This window comes from Primulina tabacum, chromosome 11 (assembly GCF_025594145.1).
Source record: "Primulina tabacum isolate GXHZ01 chromosome 11, ASM2559414v2, whole genome shotgun sequence".
NCBI classification, from domain to species: domain Eukaryota; kingdom Viridiplantae; phylum Streptophyta; class Magnoliopsida; order Lamiales; family Gesneriaceae; genus Primulina; species Primulina tabacum.
This window is the reverse complement of record NC_134560.1, coordinates 37,627,820-37,648,069: the sequence shown is the minus strand read 5'-3', so window position 1 is coordinate 37,648,069 and position 20,250 is coordinate 37,627,820. Positions and strand designations below refer to the sequence as shown.

The 20,250-nt window shown below is 32.7% G+C and overlaps 1 protein-coding gene across 2 annotated transcripts; it reads left to right on the top strand.

The window, feature by feature from the left end:
• The first annotated feature begins 17,645 nt into the window (after nt 1-17,645).
• LOC142519171 (F-box/kelch-repeat protein At3g06240-like) lies at nt 17,646-19,253 on the top strand. Of its 2 annotated transcripts, none has more exons than XM_075622105.1 (2): nt 17,646-17,764; nt 17,806-19,253. In XM_075622105.1, the coding sequence occupies exon 2, from the start codon at nt 17,847-17,849 to the stop codon at nt 19,035-19,037; it is 1,191 nt and encodes a 396-aa protein (XP_075478220.1). In that variant the 5' UTR covers nt 17,646-17,764; nt 17,806-17,846; the 3' UTR covers nt 19,038-19,253. The 2 variants fall into 2 exon arrangements, with proteins under 2 accessions (XP_075478220.1, XP_075478221.1); XM_075622106.1 differs by having other exon boundaries at nt 17,661-17,764; nt 17,836-19,253.
• Nucleotides 19,254-20,250: the final 997 nt, after the last annotated feature.

Genomic DNA, 20,250 nt, shown 5'->3' with positions numbered 1-20,250 from the left:
CCTGACTTGCTTATCTTTGATCCAGAGATCGAAAGAACTGCACGAAGATTAAGAAAAGCAAGAAGAGAAAAAATTCAAACAATGGCCGAAAACATAGAGAATGACAGACATAACCTGCCAGAGGCTATACCTATCAGAGATCACTTCCGACCAGTTATCACTACTCATTATTATGGCATTGCTCGAGGGAACATAAACGCCAACAATTTCGAGCTGAAGCCTGCTCTGATAAATATGATTTAGCAGAACCAGTTTACGGGAACTATCACTTCTGATCCCCACGTTCATTTGAGGACCTTCTTGGAGTTCACGGATACGGTAAAAATTAATAATGTTTCTGACGATATTATTAGATTGCGTTTGTTTACAATAAAATATTTTTTTGTTTTATTATAATGATTACAAATTTGTTCATTTTATCTGTTTGACAGTGCATGCGAAGATCGCAAAGCCCTGACTTGCTTATCTTTGATCCAGAGATCGAAAGAACTGCACGGAGATCGCAAAGCCATCGTTCTCCCCATCTTGTTTTATACAACTCAGGTCCTAATTCATGAGAGTAAATTGATGTAAAATTTCCTATAATTAATATCTTGGAAGATGGCTTGTTGTCTTATCATGTTTTCTGTCTCAAGTATTTCTCGAATGGGTTTTGATTTTATTGTAGACATAGATATGGAAATGAAGAAAGCCTTTTTAGCTAGGTTGTATTACATTGAAATATAAGTGCAAGGAAATCAATGTTCCGAAGGAGAAATTTCATGTTAATCTTATGTTAATACCCCAAGGCTCCGTTTGATACGTGTGATAGAATAAGTAAATTATTAATAATTAGAATGATTAAAAAATGAGATATATGGATTAATAGTATGATAATATAAATAACATGGTGTTTGATATGATTTTAAAATGATGGATTAATTTTGTAAATTTTATTGTAATGATCAAAATGCCACAAATGTTAATTAAATATATATTCTTAAAATAATTGGATAAATAATTAAATATTTATAATTATAATTTACATTTATTAAAATAATTTAAATATATTAATTATAAATAAATTTTTAAATAGTATTTATTTTAATAATTAAAATAGCAATAATATTTTGAATGTTAGTGTTAAATAAAATTTTAGTAATAATTACAATATTATTGTTTTTTTTAAAATTATTATAAATATTCTTAAAATAATTTGATAGATAATTAAATATTTATAATTAATAATTAAAATAATAGTAATATTTTGAATATTAATTTTAATGTTAAATAAAGTTTAATGATATTATAATATTATTGTTTTTAAATAATTATAAATATTTTTAAAATAATTAAATAGATAATTAAATATTTATAATTATAATTTATGTTTATTAAAATTAATTTAAATATATTTATTAGAAAATATATTTGAAAATATTAGGTAATCATTAAACATAATAAATTAGAATTTAATAAATATTTATTTTTATAAGAGATAAGAAGATAAAAATGTAATCTGTGGTGTATTGATTACTTATCCCACTTAATTTGTTAGATTAATAATCAAATAATTAATCATAAAATTAGGTCTTAAATCGGGTCAAAATGATTTTTAATATATCTTAAAATTTTTAACCAAACATTAAATAAGTATATGATTATTCATCTATTCTTATTTAATCACATCAACCAAACACACCTTTAGTTTAAGAAGTCAAATGATTTCAGTAGCTAGTAGATCCTTAACTTTCAGTAGAACTCGTTCTACATGATTTCATGTACTATTTATATAGATGTTACGTATAACAAATGACAAGCTAAAAGTTAGTCTATTTTTGATACATGTATATTTAATAAAAATTAAAGAGCCGTTTCAAATCAGACGTTGAAATCAATATAAGAAAAGCTCTTCTCTCTCGAATTCTTGAAAAAAATCAATCTCTAAGTTAGAAGCATATCAAGTAGGGATGTAAATGAACCAAACCGTTTGTGAGCTATTCGAAGCTCGATTCGATAAAAGCTCGTTTGAGCTCGTTTAATGAGGCTCGTTAAGATAAACAAATCAAACTCAAGCTTTACAGTATTTGGCTCGTTAGCTCGTGAACATGTTCGTTGGTAAGTTCATGAATAATCTTTTAGATGAAAAAATAATAATTTTGATATTTGATTTATTGATTTTTGTAATGGAACCAAGCTCTCAGAATCTCTTGTAACCACCCGTTAACAGATCACACTTGAGGAATTACGAGACAATCAATCCAAGAACTCAACACACGATAAGCAAAATAAAGAAAATAACTCTCGAGACACGATTTACGTGGTTCGGTCATTAATCGACCTACATCCACGGGAGGATCTCATCTTTATTAATCAACAATCTGAGTTTGAATTACAAAGAAAAACAACAAGCACTCCTACAGAATTCACTCTCAACATGCACTCTCTTCTTTCTCAGAACACATGCTCTTGAATTATCTCTTGGTGTACTTATATTCCTTCAGAGATGACCGAATGAATCTATTCAAAGAACTGCCTTCCTTCAAGACTCCTTGCTTCTATTTATATGGGCATAACTCCTTTATTCAGTTATCCTATCTGTTACAACAGAAGCCTTCCTCTCCAGTTGCTTTCTCGATCCCTCAGCTTTGAAGTTGTTAACTTTGCCATGTCACTCATTAAATGCTGACTAAGATGGTTGAGTTGGCACAATGAAACCACAATTCTCCACCTTGACAATCAACCAGCTTAAACTGATTAGCTCCTCCAGGTTCCCTGCTTCTACGTCTTTTCCCCACTGGAAACATTTATCAAATTCAAACAATGCTGAAACTTTGAGTTTGGAATAATCTTTGTACACATATCTGCAGGGTTATCTTTTGTACTGATCTTCCTTATTGATACAGAGCCTGTATCAACCACTTCCCTTACAAAATGCAACCGAACATCTATGTGTTTTGATCTTTCATGGAAGACTTTATGCTTGGATAAATGTACTGCACTTTGGCTATCACAGTGAACGTTTATTGTCTCTTGAGCATATCCCAAGTCTTCCAAGAATCCTTTTATCCATAAAGCTTCTTTTACAGATTCAGTAACGGCCATGTACTCAGCTTCCGTTGTTGATAGAGCTACCACATGTTGCAGCATAGCTTTCCAACTTACTGATGTCCCATACACCATAAAGATATATCCGGTTAAGGATCTTCTTGTGTCTAAGCTTCCAGCAAAGTCTGAGTCAACATACCCGGTTACAATGTCCAAAACCTCACCAGTATGTCTGAACATCAACCCAAGCTCAAGAGTTCCCTTAAGATATCTGAGGATCCACTTAATTGCCTGCCAATGCTCTTTTCCCGGGTTAGCCATGAACCTACTTGCTAAGCTAATTGCATAAGCAAGATCTGGCCTAGTACATACCATATCATACATTAAACATCCCACAGCACTTGCATACGGAAATTTCTGCATATTGGCTTTGTTCTAATCAGACTTTGGTGATTGGCTTGTTGACAGCTTAAAGTGATTTTCAAGTGGTCCATGCACTGCCTTATAGTCTTTCATCTCAAACCTTTGAAGCACTTTTCTCAGGTATCCAGTTTGAGTAAGCCATAGAACTCTCTTTGTTCTGTTTCTTACTATCTCCATTCCTAGTATCCTTTGGGCAGCCCCTAAGTCTTTCATTTCAAATTGTTCATTGAGTTCATGTTTCAGCTTCTGTATTTCAGTAAGGTTATGACATGCGATTAGCATGTCATCAACATAAAGTAAGAGATGCATTTGTCTTCCACATTGAAGTGTCTTATGGTAGACACACCAGTCATGCTTATTCCTTACAAAGTTGTGATTCAACATGAACTCATCAAATTTCTTATACCATTGCCTAGGGGCTTGCTTGAGACCATAAATGGATTTTTTTAAAAGACATACATGTGGTGATTTTGACTTAAATTCAAAATTTTGTGGTTGCTCCATATAAATCAGTTCTTCAAGGTTTCCATGCAGGAAAGTTGTCTTAACATCCAGCTGTTCAGCTCAAGATCCTCAGTAGCTACAATGGAAAGCACAATCCTTATTGACCCATGTTTGACAACATCTGAAAAAATTTCTTGGTAGTCTATCCCTTCAATTTGCGAGTATCCTTTTGCCACTAACCTGGCCTTGTATCTAGGATTCTCAACTCCAAGTATACCTTCCTTTTTCTTGAAGATCTACTCAGAGCCAACAATTCTCTGATTTTGTGGCTTAGGGACCAGTTCCCAGGTCTTATTTTTTATTAAGGAATCAACTTCATCTTTCATTGAAGTATACCATGAGTGCCTCTCTTTTGAATTCATTGCTTCTTCCACATTTCGAGGTTCATATTCATTTACTTGAGAAGCAACTGAAAAAGCATAAGAGACCAAGTCTGCATGACCATATTTCTGAGGTGGTTTAATGGTCCTTCGTTCCCCGTCCCTTGCTAACTGATAGTCATCCAGGTTTTTTTTTTGATGTTGTACTTTCTGTGGAATCTGGAATGATATCATCCATTTCCTGTAGTAGGTTAGGAAGCTCCACCTTGACAGATGTATCATTGCTACTGGTACTGATTTTTGGAGTTGATATATTCAGTGGTTTATCTTTAAAAGGATACATATCCTCTTTGAAGGTCACATCCCTGCTTAGAAGTAGCCTTTGAGTTCAAGGTTCTATACACCACAATCTATAGCCTTTAACTCCTTCTGGGTAGCCGAGAAACACACACTTGATGGCTCTTGTATCTAGTTTTCCTTGTTTTATATGTGCATAAGCAGCACATCCAAACACTTTTAGTTCATCTAGATTAGGAGGTGACCATGTCCACAATTCCATAGGAGTTTTAAAACCCAATGGTATTGATGGACTTCTATTAATTAGATAGCATGCAGTAGCTACTGCCTCGGCCCAGAAAGATTTGGGCATTCCTGAATAGGACATGATACATCTCACTCTTTCAAGTAGTGTTCTATTCATTCTTTCTGCTGTGCCATTTTGTTGTGGTGTGCCAGGGATTGTTAGGTGCCTCGAGATACCCTTTTCCCTGCAGAATTCAAAGAACTCTTTTGAGCAAAACTCCAGCCCATTGTCTGTCCTTAGCTTTTTAAGTCTCTGTCCGGACTGATTTTCAGTGAGAGTCAACCAAGTTTTGAACTTATCTAAAGCTTTACTCTTATTCTTTAATGTGTAAACCCATACTCTACGAGAAAAGTCATCAATTATGGATAGGAAATATCTGGCCCCACCATTTGAAGCAACAAGTGAAGGCCCCCACAGATCAGAGTGCACATATTGCAAGGGAGCCTTTGACGTATGTAATCCTTTGGTGAACTTTACTCTAGTAGAATTTCCCTTTACACGGTCTTCACAAAATGCTAGTGGAGTAATTTGTTTATTTCGTATCAATCCTTGCTTATGTAATTCTATTAAGCCTTTCTCACTGACATGCCCAAGCCTTAAGTGCCATAGCATTGTATTATCTTGGTTCTTTTCTATTGTAGCAGCAGATCCAACAATGGTACTTCCATCTACAATGTATAAACCATTTTGCTGAGTTCCTTTCATGTGAATTAGAGACCCTCTGGAGACACTTAATATTCCATGTGCAGCTTTGAATGTATATCCTTGTTTATCAAGAGTGCCAAGGAAATGAGATTCCTTTTAAGTTCTGGTACATAGCGCACTTCTCCCAGGATTTTCTCAGTACCATCTCTTAATCTCAATCTGATGTTCCCAATACCACTCACTCTACAGGTTTTATTGTTACCAAGAATGACTTGTCCCCCATTGGACTCATTTAGAGACTCAAACCAATCCTTGTTAGGACTCATATGAAAAGAGCATTCACTTTCTAGTATCCAACAGTTTTCCTTTTTGAGGTCTGATGTGCATAGGACATCCCCGCTTTCATATCCTTCAAGTATTGCCTCTGCCTCACCTTGATCTCGATGTTTTTCACCATTTTTTTAAAGTTCTGGACAGTTTCTTCTGATATGACCAGGTTTATGATAGAGAAAGCACTTGAATTGTTTTGTCTTGGATCTCGATCTACTTCGGTGTTTTGATCGAGAATCCTTCTTTTCAGTTCTGCCGCGAGAGTACAATCCATCTCCAACATCTTTATACTCCTTTTCATTGTGTGTTTGAGATTCTTTTGCCTTTAGGGCCTTTTGTATGTCTTCGAATGACAGGGACTCCCTTGCCTACTTCATAGTATCAGAGAACACTGAGTAGGATCTTGGAAGAGCATTAAGAATGATAATGGCCTTATCTTCATCTTCTACGTCTGTACCAATATTTTGTAAGTCTAAAATGAGCTTGTTAAACTCATCAAGATTTTCGCATATTGATTTAGTCTCTGTCATCTTGAACCCGAATAGTTTACCTTTTAGATAGATTCTGTCTTGAAGGGATTTTTTCATATACAGAGATTCTAACTTGTTCCATATGCCAGCAGCTGTTTTTTCCGAGGATACTTCCCGAAGAACTTTATCGTCTAGATTCAGAGTGAGGGTGCTGAACGCCAATTCAAGAATTTCATCTTTCTTCTCACGGTCAAGTGTATCAGGGAGATTCTTTTCACCCAGTAGGGCTTTCGCAACTTTCTGTTGAACAAGAATGACGTACATTCTCCTTTGCCATAAACCAAAATCTCCCTTTCCGTCAAAACGTTTCACCTCAATCTTTGTACCCATCGCTTTGACTTGTACAACTTTGAACCTGGGCTCTGATACCACTTGTAATGGAACCAAGATCTCAGAATCTCTTGTAACCACTCGTTAATAGATCACACTTGAGGAATTACGAGACAATCAATCCAAGAACTCAACACACGGTAAGCAAAATAAAAAAAACAACTCTCGAGACACGATTTACGTGGTTCGGTCATTAATCGACCTACATCCACGGGAGGAGCTCATCTTTATTAATCAACAATCTGAGTTTGAATTACAAAGAAAAAACAACAAGCACTCCTACAGAATTCACTCTCAACATGCACTCTCTTCTTTCTCAGAACACATGCTCTTGAATTCTCTCTTGGTGTACTTATATTCAAGAGCATGTGTTCTGAGAAAGAAGAGAGTGCATGTTGAGAGTGAATTCTGTAGGAGTGCTTGTAGTTTTTCTTTGTAATTCAAACTCAGATTGTTGATTAATAAAGATGAGCTCCTCCCGTGGATGTAGGTCGATTAATGACCGAACCACGTAAATCGTGTCTCGAGAGTTATTTTCTTTATTTTGCTTATCGTTTGTTGAGTTCTTGGATTGATTGTCTCGTAATTCCTCAAGTGTGATATGTTAACGAGTGGTTACAAGAGATTCTGAGAGCTTGGTTCCATTACAAGTGGTATCAGAGCCTAGTTTCAAAGCTGTACAAGTCAAAGCGATGGGTACAAAGATTGAGGTGGAACGTGTGGTATCAGAACCCAGGTTTAGATCGAGCCGTGGGTAGAATCCTCGATACCTAAACGAAGGAGGTGAGGGCTCCTGGTAAAAATCTTTGATTAAACTCTCGAGGTGGTTTATGCTCCCAGTATTCATGTAAGGCGTGCGCTCCAACGCAGTGAAGTGGAGTAACCTCAATTGGAGGACGAATAAGGCTTGAGGGGAGGCTCGGACCATGAGAATAATAGTGGAACTTCGTTTGAGGGGAGGATTGTTGGGATGCAACCAAAGTCCCACGTTGGAAGATCTAGAGAAAGATCATGGGTTAATAAAAATGAAATGATATCTCCATTGGTATGAGGCCTTTTGGGTGGTTCCAAAAGCAAAACCATGAGGATTAAAATCTAAAATGGACAATATCATACCAGTGTGGAGATATCTGGATTCCATTGGTCCTAACAATTTTGCATATTATTTATGAAATATATAGAAATATATATTAAATTTATTTATTTAATAAATTTACAAATTTTAATAATAATAATATAATTTTCTTTAAATATATAATTTATTTTTAATTAATTTAATGAAAATTTAAATGTATAATTCATATTTATTAAGCTTTTTTAGGCTCGATAAATGCTTGAATAAGCTCGTGAGCCATGCATATATTCGTTAAATAAAGCTCGAGCTCGACTCGATTATAAACGAGCCAAGCTCAAACATTCAAGAGTTTGGCTCGGCTCGACTCGATTACATCCCTAATATGAAGACTACTAAAATTATTTCTAAAGCACACATTGAAAGCTTATTAGATACTGAGATCATTCGTTCGTTCTACTGCGTACTCACAATCTTTGTATTTTGTATTTATCAGTAGAAATTTTGAGTATTTGTAATATGTAGAAAGATTATTTTCCAGAAATCTTGATATTACATTTTAAAAAGTTATGATACTAGGAATTTCAATAAACAAATGTAAGACCTACTGAAGTAGTTTGTTCAAGGGTGGTACTCTTCGAAGTTTCTAATGATACCTCTAGAAACAGAATTAGGGGAGACATAGAAGGAATTTATCCTTTGATATTTCAGAAACAAAACTTGTGTTATTTTTTCTTTACGTGTAAAGACCAGACCCGGATCACCTAGTAAACAAAGATTAAAAAATGGAATTAAACTTAATTAAATCATAAATAGATAAAACAACGGAAAAACAAACTTGAATATTATACAACCCCATAGAAGATAGAAACTGCAACAACCAAATGTTATACAACCATATCGAATCAAGAATTTAAACCTCCAAAGACACAGAAAACCAGGAAGGTAACTCCAGACAACATAGCCCCTGCTAGCTCACCGCTCTCTCCGGGTTCATCCAACCTAAGACATGCCCCGCGAAATATGGTGTCCAAGAAAACAAATTCGAGAACGTGAGTGACAAATCACCATGTATGAAGTATGACTAATTAGTTCTATATGATGGATATATGCACGTGTACAGGGTATCAGGAATCAAACTAGATCAACATGCTCAGTCTGGAGGTGTCATGGTGTGTAGCATGCTACATTGTTGCATCAGGAGTTGGCTCCCACACCAAATCGAGATCATGGACAACCAATGTCCCTGTCAACTGTAGTCGAAGAAAGTGGATCCCGATGTCAAATCAAACAAAAAATAGGGTTGAATGACCTTCATCGATTGGGAAATCAAAAGAAATACATGTCCAACATGATATGCATGCAACATAAAAATGTGACATAATACACACACATAAAATATTTCAAGTAATATGCAACACAGAGAAATGTGTACTTAATCCTATGTATCTTAGCAATACTTATGTACCTCAAAAATTGTTCTAGGAGCACATGGGTGTAATGTCCAAGCCTACAATTCCAGTGACTACCAGATCACTATTTCTAATCCAAAATGCTTGACTAATCTAATATCTACTCCCAATAATTATTAAGGATTCAAGTCTATACCTTCGTCCGTCTTCATCCTGCTAATGTCAAGAGCCCACAAAGGGAGTACAGCTTGGCTACGAGCCCGGTAGTCTCTTGCTAGTGCCCGAGCCTCAATAATATGGCTAGAAACACTCGATATAAGACTGGATGGCTCGAGGATCTTTCGATTTTGTGCTTAAAAATGTAATATTCCATAAGTTATATATATTCCAGAAATTTTGTGAAAATAAGTTGTGATATTTTCGTAAAATAAATTATTATAATATGATCAAAACTGAAAAGTCGGTAAAACTCAAAAACTACCATTAATATTATTATTATTATTATTGTTATTATTATTAATATATAATCTAACATTCATTGTGAATCGTCAATTTTTTCCATAATATGTTATAATTTCATTCAAAAAGTTAGTGAAAAATAAGTGGATATATTTTTGTAAAAGAAATTATTATGATATAGTCAAAAATAAAAAAAAAAGTTTGTAAAACCCCCGTTAAAAGATGATTTTCGATAAAACTCTTACACTACAATAATAATAATAATTATTAAAATTAATAATTTATCTATAAATGTACACATGATACGGTGTGAAGTATAAGAAAATACCGAAGGATACTTTAAGATTTAGAGCACAAAATCAACAAAGATTAAAACTTGAAAAAATTGTCAAAACACACCGTAAATATAATCTTTCATAATTTTTTGTATGTTATATTGCTAAATACATAAAATATTATGAAATTGTGTTATATATGAGACATTTAAATAACAAAAAATATGTATTTTTATCATTTAACATTCTGACTTTGTATGGATTATTATTGCTATGATAATTTAAATTAGAAATTAGAAATATATTATTATTTTTTATTAATGTTAGATAGAGGTTATGCAATACATATACATAAACATAATATATAAAAGTGTGACGAGACATAAATTTTTGATTATGAATATGAAAATATTGAAAATTAATATATGTTTTGTGTGTGTGTATGTTTCAGAAAATACTGAAAATTAATATGGATATTTTAAAAAAAAAATTTTAATTATTGGTAAAAAATAGAAAATTGTAATATTTTTTGTAGGATATAACGAGAGATATTTGAAAATATTTTTTAGTTGATGAATTTATTTTAAATATATTAATTAGAAAAAATATTAATTAGGAGACGAATATTCTGACGATGCTCCAAAAACTACCAGAAAAAGAATATTTAGTTGTGTGTATTGCGTACATATCTTGTATGGCCTAACCAAAATTTTATTCTACTTCAAAATGTGGATGCACTTTGATATATTAAATAAAACCATAACAAATAATATATTATGGTATATTATTATTGATATATCTAATCTCTTAATCATGGTTTATCTAAAATACCAAATATATAAAAGATTACGATAATATCTAATAAATAGAGTTAATGATTTTTGACAAATTGCATTTGATCACAGTAATCTACTATTCTATTATTTCTATTATAAATATATGACTTTCATTTGTGAGCTTATTTTTTTACTCTTTCATTTGTTTTAGAATTTTTCATGTTAATGAGGTTCTTTAAATCAATTTCTATGTTAGTTTAATATGATCGTTAATAGTGTACCTAACTCAATCAAGATAATTATTATTTTTATTTTACTTTTAAATTTAATTTAATTATTTAATTTTATATATTTCCATCAAATTCATGGAAAATATCTACCATAATGTTATACATTTAAAAAATTGCTAATATTAATAACATCTATTTTTGTAACGTCCCGAAAATTTGAAGATCCACGTGAACCACATGCATGCAAGTTATTAAATTTCTTACGTATTTTAATTAAATGGTTTAATTGCATGAATTAAATATGGTGTGCATGTCTACACATTTAAAATGTACTTTTCTACATGAATGCATACAACTTGTTTTAAATGTTATTCGAGATGCGATCGAGGAACGGAGACCGATGACTATACAAAAAAAATATTTTATTAAATAATTATTTTTAATTGTTTAATGTGTGATGTATTTTAAATGAAATTTTCGAAAATGAGGTGTTTTGAGGTGATTTTATACGCCGAGTCGTATTTTTAACGGTATTTGATTTTCGACGAAAATATGAACTTTTCGAGAACTCGGCTAATATTTTCACGAACTTTCCTAAACGAATTATTTTAAATATGCACTAGTGGGCTTAGTGGGCCTATTGTACCATGCTAATGGGTCTAGGCTTGTACACTCACCAATTAGCAATTATTTAAAGCCCATAAACCCTCCCCATTATTTTCATATGCACGCCCCCATCCCCTACACACCAAGGACTCTCCCCTCCCCTCAAAACACACGCACACACGAGTAATTTTGCAAGAGGAGCATCGGTTTTCTTAAGGATTTCAGCCTAGAGATTTCTTCGTCGCCGTTCTTCGCATCGTCGATTTGTTTTCGTGCGTAAATTACGCAAAGCCACGCCTTAACTATATTTTTCTCATCTATCACACCATATTATTGTTTTGAATTATGTTTGCATGGAAAACATGATTTCCTTATGATTATTTTTGTTTTTATGTTTGTGGTGTCATTAAATTATGTTTTCATGAAACTTATTTTTTTTTTTTTGCACGAAGGGCTGCCATGTTAGGGTGACTTGAGGACATGATTTTCCAGCATGTTAGGAGTCACACGAGTCCTGGTTAAAGGCTGCACATGAATTGGAGTAGGCTTGACCGAATTATTGAATGATTGCGTACGAGGGTTCGGTTATAGGGGAAAACCATTGCATGGCTCAGCCAGGGCTTGACCAGAGTTGGGCCTGGATGTGGTTGGGTGTGTGGAGGAGTCCTAGCCACGCTAGGACTCAAGCACAACGGCTAGGGAAGAGTCCAAGCGAGCTAGGACACTTCCCAAGCCAACTGAGAAGATTAGCGGGTGCAGGGGGATCACGGCTTGGCCAGGCTAGGTTTGTTAGGGTCCTGAGAGGGTCCAGAGGCTGATGGCTCGGTGGTGGCTCGAGGGTAGGAGTCCTATCCGAGTTCGAAGAGTCCTAGGGTCTTGAACAAGGAATCGCGCAGCCCTTGCCTTCGTACAGGAGGTTGCAGCGGGCTAGAGGCTGGTTCAAGGGAACATGGCTGGTCAGTAGGGTCCATAAGAGGTCTGGGAATAGTTTGTCTCTAGGTGGCTTGGGCTTGGCTCGAAGGAATCTCAATATGGCTCGATGGTTAACATTAGGGTTTGAATTAATGTGTTTAATTGGTTAAGGCTTGAATCGTGGGTCCACGGGTGTGGTTCATGGTTCACAAGGGTAAATTAAATTCTATGTTTAAAATTTGGGAATTTAATAATTAATATTTGAATTAATTCGGGAATTAAACGCTCTACAAATTAATAATTATGAAATAAATAGAAAGCTTGGAATTTAAACTAAATAAAAATATGAGAAATTTAATTTAAGCTTAAATAATGAATTATTTGGGATGGTCTAGAGTCAATGAATGTAAGAAAATTCAAAGTCGAGAAATTTTATGTCTAGGGGTAAAACAGTCATTTTACACCTGAAAATAGTAAATGTCTTGGCAGTGCCCGGAATGCTGAAAATATGTTAATATGCTTATTTTTAATGTTTATGGAATTTTTTGATGAAATGTTAATGCTAAAAGATATATTGCATGCTTGGTTTAAAAGAAAAATGATTTATGCATGCTTTAATTTTATAAAGTGATGAAAATAAGAAGTGTTGAAGGAAATGAAGTAATTGTGACTAATACGATGATACGATGATACGTTGATGTGTAAGGCCAATGCTCAGTTGACGGGTGAGAGTGTCGCTGATATCCCCGCCCCCAGTACTGTGGTAATACGTGGATGTATCCATCGACCTTCAGCTAATACTATAACGTCTGCTCTTTTAAAACGCGGAAATATTTTTTTTTATTATAAAAGCTCATCATTACAAAGTAACATTTAAAATAATCGTATTTAAGCCAATAAAAATTATCGCAGTTTAAAAATAAATAATATCATCCAAAATCAACGTAAACGTAAACATGTAAAAATCGTAATATCACTAACATATAAAAATGTGTAAACTCCTCTCAAAAGCCCATAAATCAATGTGCGGAAAAAAAATGGTCCTCGGGTCATGTCACCGCACACCCTGCCTGCCTACTCAATCTTCGGCACCACCTGTCTCCTGATCAAAATGATCACACGCATCACACACGCCTAGTGAGTCTAAAGACTCAACATGCCTGTACTAGTAATAACAAGTACATATACGTAGCACACAGCAGTGAAAAATAGCATAATCAACATACATTTCAAGAAACTTAAAAAAAATGAACATGAGCGTATCGTGTAAAAATCATAACGTCTCAAAACCTGTCCCATCATGTTATCATATCGTATGTGTAAACGTGTCCTGTCAAAACATGTCAATAATCATAGCATGTATCATCATGTCAGTATATACATGTTAAATTTGTTAATTTGAATCCGTTCATTAGCTGTGACTTTCCTATCATCATGTCATTCGATGGATCCATCTACGTGTAACTGTGGTACCCGGCGACGAGGATCATCATCGACATCATTACCCGCCCACTGAGTCCCGATCTTACATGTCATCGTGTCATCGTGTTAGTCACAACTAAATCATTTCCTTCAAAATGTGTCATCATATTCATCACTTAAATAAAATCGTGCATATACGTAATTTTTTCCTTTAAACCAAGCATGCATCGAATTTACCATAATTTTCATAAAAATCATAAACATGATGCATAAACATTTTAAAACATGATAAAATGTGCTCAGGGCGCTGCCATAACCAAAATCTCACCCTGGGTGCAAAATGCAACTTAAAAATTTTCGGTCTCCATTCCTTGTTCGAGCGCGAAATGCAACTTAAAAATTTTAAAAGCATGAACCCTTAAAATTTCATGAAATAAATTCTACCATGCAATGAATATGCATAAAATGCATAAAAATAATTAAACACAATTTAATGAAATAAACAAGCACTTAATGCTTTAAAAAAATTTAATAAGATACCAAAGAAATTTAATAACTTGCATGCATGTGGTTCACGTGGATCTTCAGATTTTCGAGACGTTACAAATACGAAAGTCACAATTAACGATCTGAATTCAACGAAAAGAAAAACATATACGTATATGATGAAAATGAATTATGATATGTTTATGATGAAAGGAAAAATGTTTAAATTTATGCATGGTTATGAAATTTTATTTTAAGTAAAAGTATTTTCATTATTGCATATGATTGTAAATATGCTTATTTTTAATGTTTATGAAATTTTATGATGAAATGTTAATGATAAAAGATATGTTGCATCCTTGGTTTAAAAGAAAAAGGATTTATGCATGATTAAATTTTATAAAGTGATGAAAATATGAAATGTTGAAGGAAGTGAAGTAATTGTGACTAATACGATGATACGATGATTATGATGATACGTTGATGTGTAAGGCCAATGCTCAGTTGACAGGTGAGAGTGTCGCTGATGTCCCCGCCGTCCAGTACTGTGCTAATACGTAGATGGATCCATCGACCTTCAGCTAATACGAAATTCACAATTAACGATCTTAATTCAACGAAAAGGAAAACGTATAAGTTTATGATGAAAAGGAATTATGATATGTTTATAATGAAAAGAAAATATTTAAGTTTATGCATGGTTATGAAATGTTATTTTAAGTAAAAATATTTTCATTGTTGCATATGATTGTATATGTATTACTTGCTACTATGGTTATAGTTTGCTCAGTCAATAGATTCACTAGGTGTGATCGATGCAGGTGACCATGATGTTGATATTGTTGAGGGTCTTGATGGTTGATCTTACTGGACTGAAGATGCACATAACCCGAGCACCAACACAAGTTTTTCCGCATTTACGTTAAGTTTATGATAAAGATTTTCTACGACTTTTATGATGCTTTTTGAGTGGTTTTTGAGAGGTTGTTAGAGTTAGGTTGAATTTGAAATATTGCTAAATTATGTTTGGCAAACGTTTGACGATTTCATGTTTTGATCTCTTTCATTTGAATTTTCAAACATAGTTGGTTGTTTTATTTTTAAAATGGTGCAAAGTATATATTTATATATAATATATATATACATATATATATATATGTATATATGTATCGGCCGCTGATTAGTTAGTAGGGAAAAAAAATTTCTAGTACTTTTCAATAAAAACGAGTAGTGGACGTTTCAATTTTACTATTATAAATATGACAAAAACTTGTGTGAGACGGTCTCACGAGTCGTATTTGTGAGACATATCTTTTATTTGGGTAATCCATAAAAAAATATTATTTTTTATGCTAAGAATATTACTTTTTATTGTGAATATGGGTAGAGTTGACCCGTGTCACAGATTAAGATCTGTGAGACGGTCTCACATGAGACCCACTCTATAAATATATGAATTGTATTTGTAAATTTAATAAATAGAGTAATCAATTCGATGGTACAATACAATTTAATTACTAATAGTAATAGTATAAAATAATATATTATGAGATATTATTTTTGATATATCTAATATTTTAATTATGATAAATCTAAAATATCAAATACATAATAGATCACAATAATATCTAATAAACAAAGTTAATGATTTTTTACAAATTGCATTTGATCACGATATATATTACTTAGACCTCGGCCTGTCCGCTCCAGATGTTGTCCGATACCTCGCATTGCACCCAATTAACGCTCTAATTTAATAGTTTTTCATTTTATGCATATAAAATTCCATAACATGAATATTAAATTCCTTTATTTACTTTTTTCTCAATTTATATCATTAATTTTTTTTCCAAACATCCTAACCTTTAAATGCAGAGTACAAATAATTATTATATCATTAAAAAATATATATTTTTATCATTTAACATTCTGACTTTGTATGGATTATTATTGTTATGATAATTTAAATTAGAAATTAGAAATATATTATTATTTTTATTAATGTTAGATAGAGGTTATGCAATACATATACATAAACATAATATATAAAAGTGTGACGAGACATAAATTTTTCATTATGAATATGAAAATATTGAAAATTAATATATTTTTTGTGTGTGTGTATGTTTCAGAAAATACTGAAAATTAATATGGATATTTTTTTAAAAAAATTTAATTATTGGTAAAAAAAATAGAAAATTGTAATATTTTTTGTTGGATATAACGAGAGATATTTGAAAATATTTTTTAGTTGATGAATTTATTTTATATATTAATTAGAAAAAAATATTAATTAGGAGACGAATATTTGGCGATACTCCCAGAACTACCAGAAAAATTATTTAGTTGTGTGTATTGCGTACATATCTTGAATGGCCTAACCAAAATTTTATTCTACTTCAAAATGTGGATGCACTTTGATATATTAAATAAAAATATATCAAATAATATATTATGGGATAATATTATTGATATCTAATATTTTAATCATGGTTTTATCTAAAATACGAAATATATATACAAGATTAAGATAATATCTAATAAATAGAGTTAATGATTTTTGACAAATTGCATTTGATCACAATAATCTACTATTTCTATTATAAATATATGACTTTCATTTGTGAGCTTACTTTTAATCTTTTTCATTTGTTTTACAATTTGTCATGTTAATGAGATTCTTTAAATCATTTTCTATATTAGTTTAATATGATCGTTAATAGTGTACCTAACTCAATCAAGATAATTATTATTTTTATTTTATTTTTAAATTTAATTTAATTACTTAATTTTATATATTTCCATCAAATTCATGAAAAATATCTATCATAATGTTATATATTTAAAAAAAATTGCTACGATTAATAACATCTAATTTTCTATTATAAATATATGACTTTTATTTGTAAATCTAATAAATAGAGTAATCAATTCGTTGGTAGAATATAATTTAATTACTAATAGTAATAGTATAAAATAATATATTATTTTTTTATATATCTAATATTTTAATTATGATAAATCTAAAATATCAAATACATAATATATCACAATAATATCTAATAAACAAAGTTAATGATTTTTTACAAATTGCATTTGATCACGATATATATTACTTAGACCTCGATCGTTCCGCTCCAAATGTTGTCCGATCCCTCTCATTGCACCCAATTAACGCTCTAATTTATATTTGAATAGACATAAAATAGTATAATTAAAACGAGCCCATTGGATTTGTATGTTAAAAGCCTAAGCAGGGGAAAAAAGAATTCCAAAATTGAAAAACCCAAAATGGATCTCATTCTTCTTTTTCTCTCAAACCCTAGTTCTTTTCCCCCTCTCTTCTCGGTTCTCTGCGCCATAGCGCACCAGTCACCAGCCGCAGCCCTGCCGCTTAAGCCGCCGGAGAGTTAATCACGGCGGTTTGTACACCGTCATCCTTTGAAAACTCATTACTTATTAGGGCACAAAATTATAAAGTATCCACTTTGAGATTTCGTGAGAATGGTGAATCCACAGCTGCCAGAGGATGTAATCATCGAAATTTTGATACGTCTCCCGGTGAAATCAATAGTAAAACTCAGGTGCGTTTCAAGAACATGGCGTGATTTGATTAGAAGTCCTATATTCATCCACAGATACCAAAACCGTGAGAGAAAACAGAGTGTGTTGCTTGTGAAACGCTATACGACACGACAATATGAAGACGAGGCGATACTCTCTTTTCACAATCCAGATTTCCCCGAATTATTGGTATCACCCTATCTATCCATTCCCGTTTTGAATGATCTAAACCTCCCTACAGCCATTTATTCCGGTGTCCGAATATATGGTCCTTGCAATGGGCTCGTTTGCATCCCAGTTGATAATATCATTTTCTTATGCAATCCGGCATTGCGAGAATTCAAGCCGCTTCCCCCTCCGAGCATTACCTGTCCAATGGGTTATCGAATATTGGCTTTTGAATTTGGATTTGGGTTTGACCCAAACACTGGCGCTTACAAGGTAATGCAAATTTCGGAAATCCGTGAAGATTTCTACGAAGGTTTACGTCTCTCTCTGGATCACGATCCCAACTACAAAGATTTCCGTCTCAATCTGGATTATTACGAGAGGTTTGATTTATACGATTCAGCCTCCAACTCATGGAAGCATATAGATGAAGAACTGCCTAAGATTAATTCTATGCCTTCTTTACAAACTTTCTTTGGTGGGGCTATGCACTGGTACGCAGCGAATGATATTAATGATGTATACATTCTTTGCTTTGACATAAGAACGGAGACTTTTCAATTGTTAGACTTTCCTGATGATTTCCCCGAAGCAGAAGACCTCGCGAGCCTGACTGTGTTAAATGAGAATCTGGCATTGATTGGATTTCCACTATGGAGAGAAGAACCCGAACCAAGTCAGGTAATAGAGATTTGGGTGATGAAGCAATACGGGGTGAAAGAATCATGGACGAAGCAGTTTGTGATCGGCCCTTACGTGGTTTTTTGCCCTTTTTTGATTTTGAACGATGAGTGGTTGCTGGTTGAATCCGACAACGGCCAATTGGGCCTTTGTGCACTTCATGAAAACAAGTTCAAGGGATTGCCATTCTACGGATTTCATTTGTCCTTAAGTGCTGTGGTTTATGAGGAGAGTCTGATTAGTTTAAATGACATCATATCAAGTGATTGTGAAAACGGGTAAGATTTATTATGTTTTAGGATCTAAAACATCTACTTTTTTTTTTTATTATCGTTTGTGAATGTGTGAACTCACAGTCGTTATTGCTAAATCTCATGTGGCGTCTGTTTTTAGAAGACTAGAAGGTGGCTTCAAGTGTCTCATCGTGTTTATGTTGTTACAATCTAATGCACTATTTATAGTTTTTATTTATATTTTGAAGAAGATTGTTATATAAGTTTGTAATTATAAAAGTTTGTAATTATAAACCTTACTGATTTATTTAATTGTTACAAGATTTTTGCTATGCTAAGACTTGATACAGAGAGATTACTACGAGATTAGCTAAAACAAAATAACTAGAATTTTGTTGTAAATACAAACTTATTTGTCACAGTTAAGTTTAAACATAGATTTTTGTGCATGATTTTGAAAAATAAAAGGTTTTAACAAATCATTAATTTTACATTTGTGGTTATGTGTTTTTTGGTGTTTTTACTGGCACCGAAATGTTATTTGTCATGTGGAGTCTATATTTTTTTCATTGTAAAAATAATTTTGAAATGTTATTTGTCATGTTGGGTCTATATTTTTTTCATTGTAAAAATAATTTTGAATACGTAAATGTAATATTGGATTACTGTCCTTTAGTAACATGAGATAATCTATGACCAATAACATCGGCAAAAGTAAAGTACACCATGAAACTTGTTATTTAATATAGTATCATTTTTGCTCGATACAATTGCTTCCACTTATTCCCAAATAAATTCAGAACACCAAAACATTGACAAGAGGAAGATGTGAATTCATGATTCTCTCTCTATATATATGTATCTTTTTTATTTGTTGTGCACGATCGACCTCCATTTGTTGAATGTTTCCCCAAATACTCAAACCTTACTCTTCTTCCCCATATAAGAATGAAGAGCAATTAGATGAGAATGAGCAATCATGTTTTGGGGATGGTGATGAAGAACTAGTTCGAGATCAATCATAGTTAATAATTCGATTTTGTTAAGTTTATAATTCGCTTCCGCGTTTTATTTTGAATCACATTGTAAAGACGTTTATCTATTTTTATGAAATAGACTGGTTTGGATATTTGATTATTACAAGGCTTGTTGTTTACATATTATGCGATTGATAAACAACGCCGGTATCGAATAATCTCGGTTTCGGGGCGTGACATCAAATCTTCTATAAACAATTATTGCATTCCAATAATCTACTTATC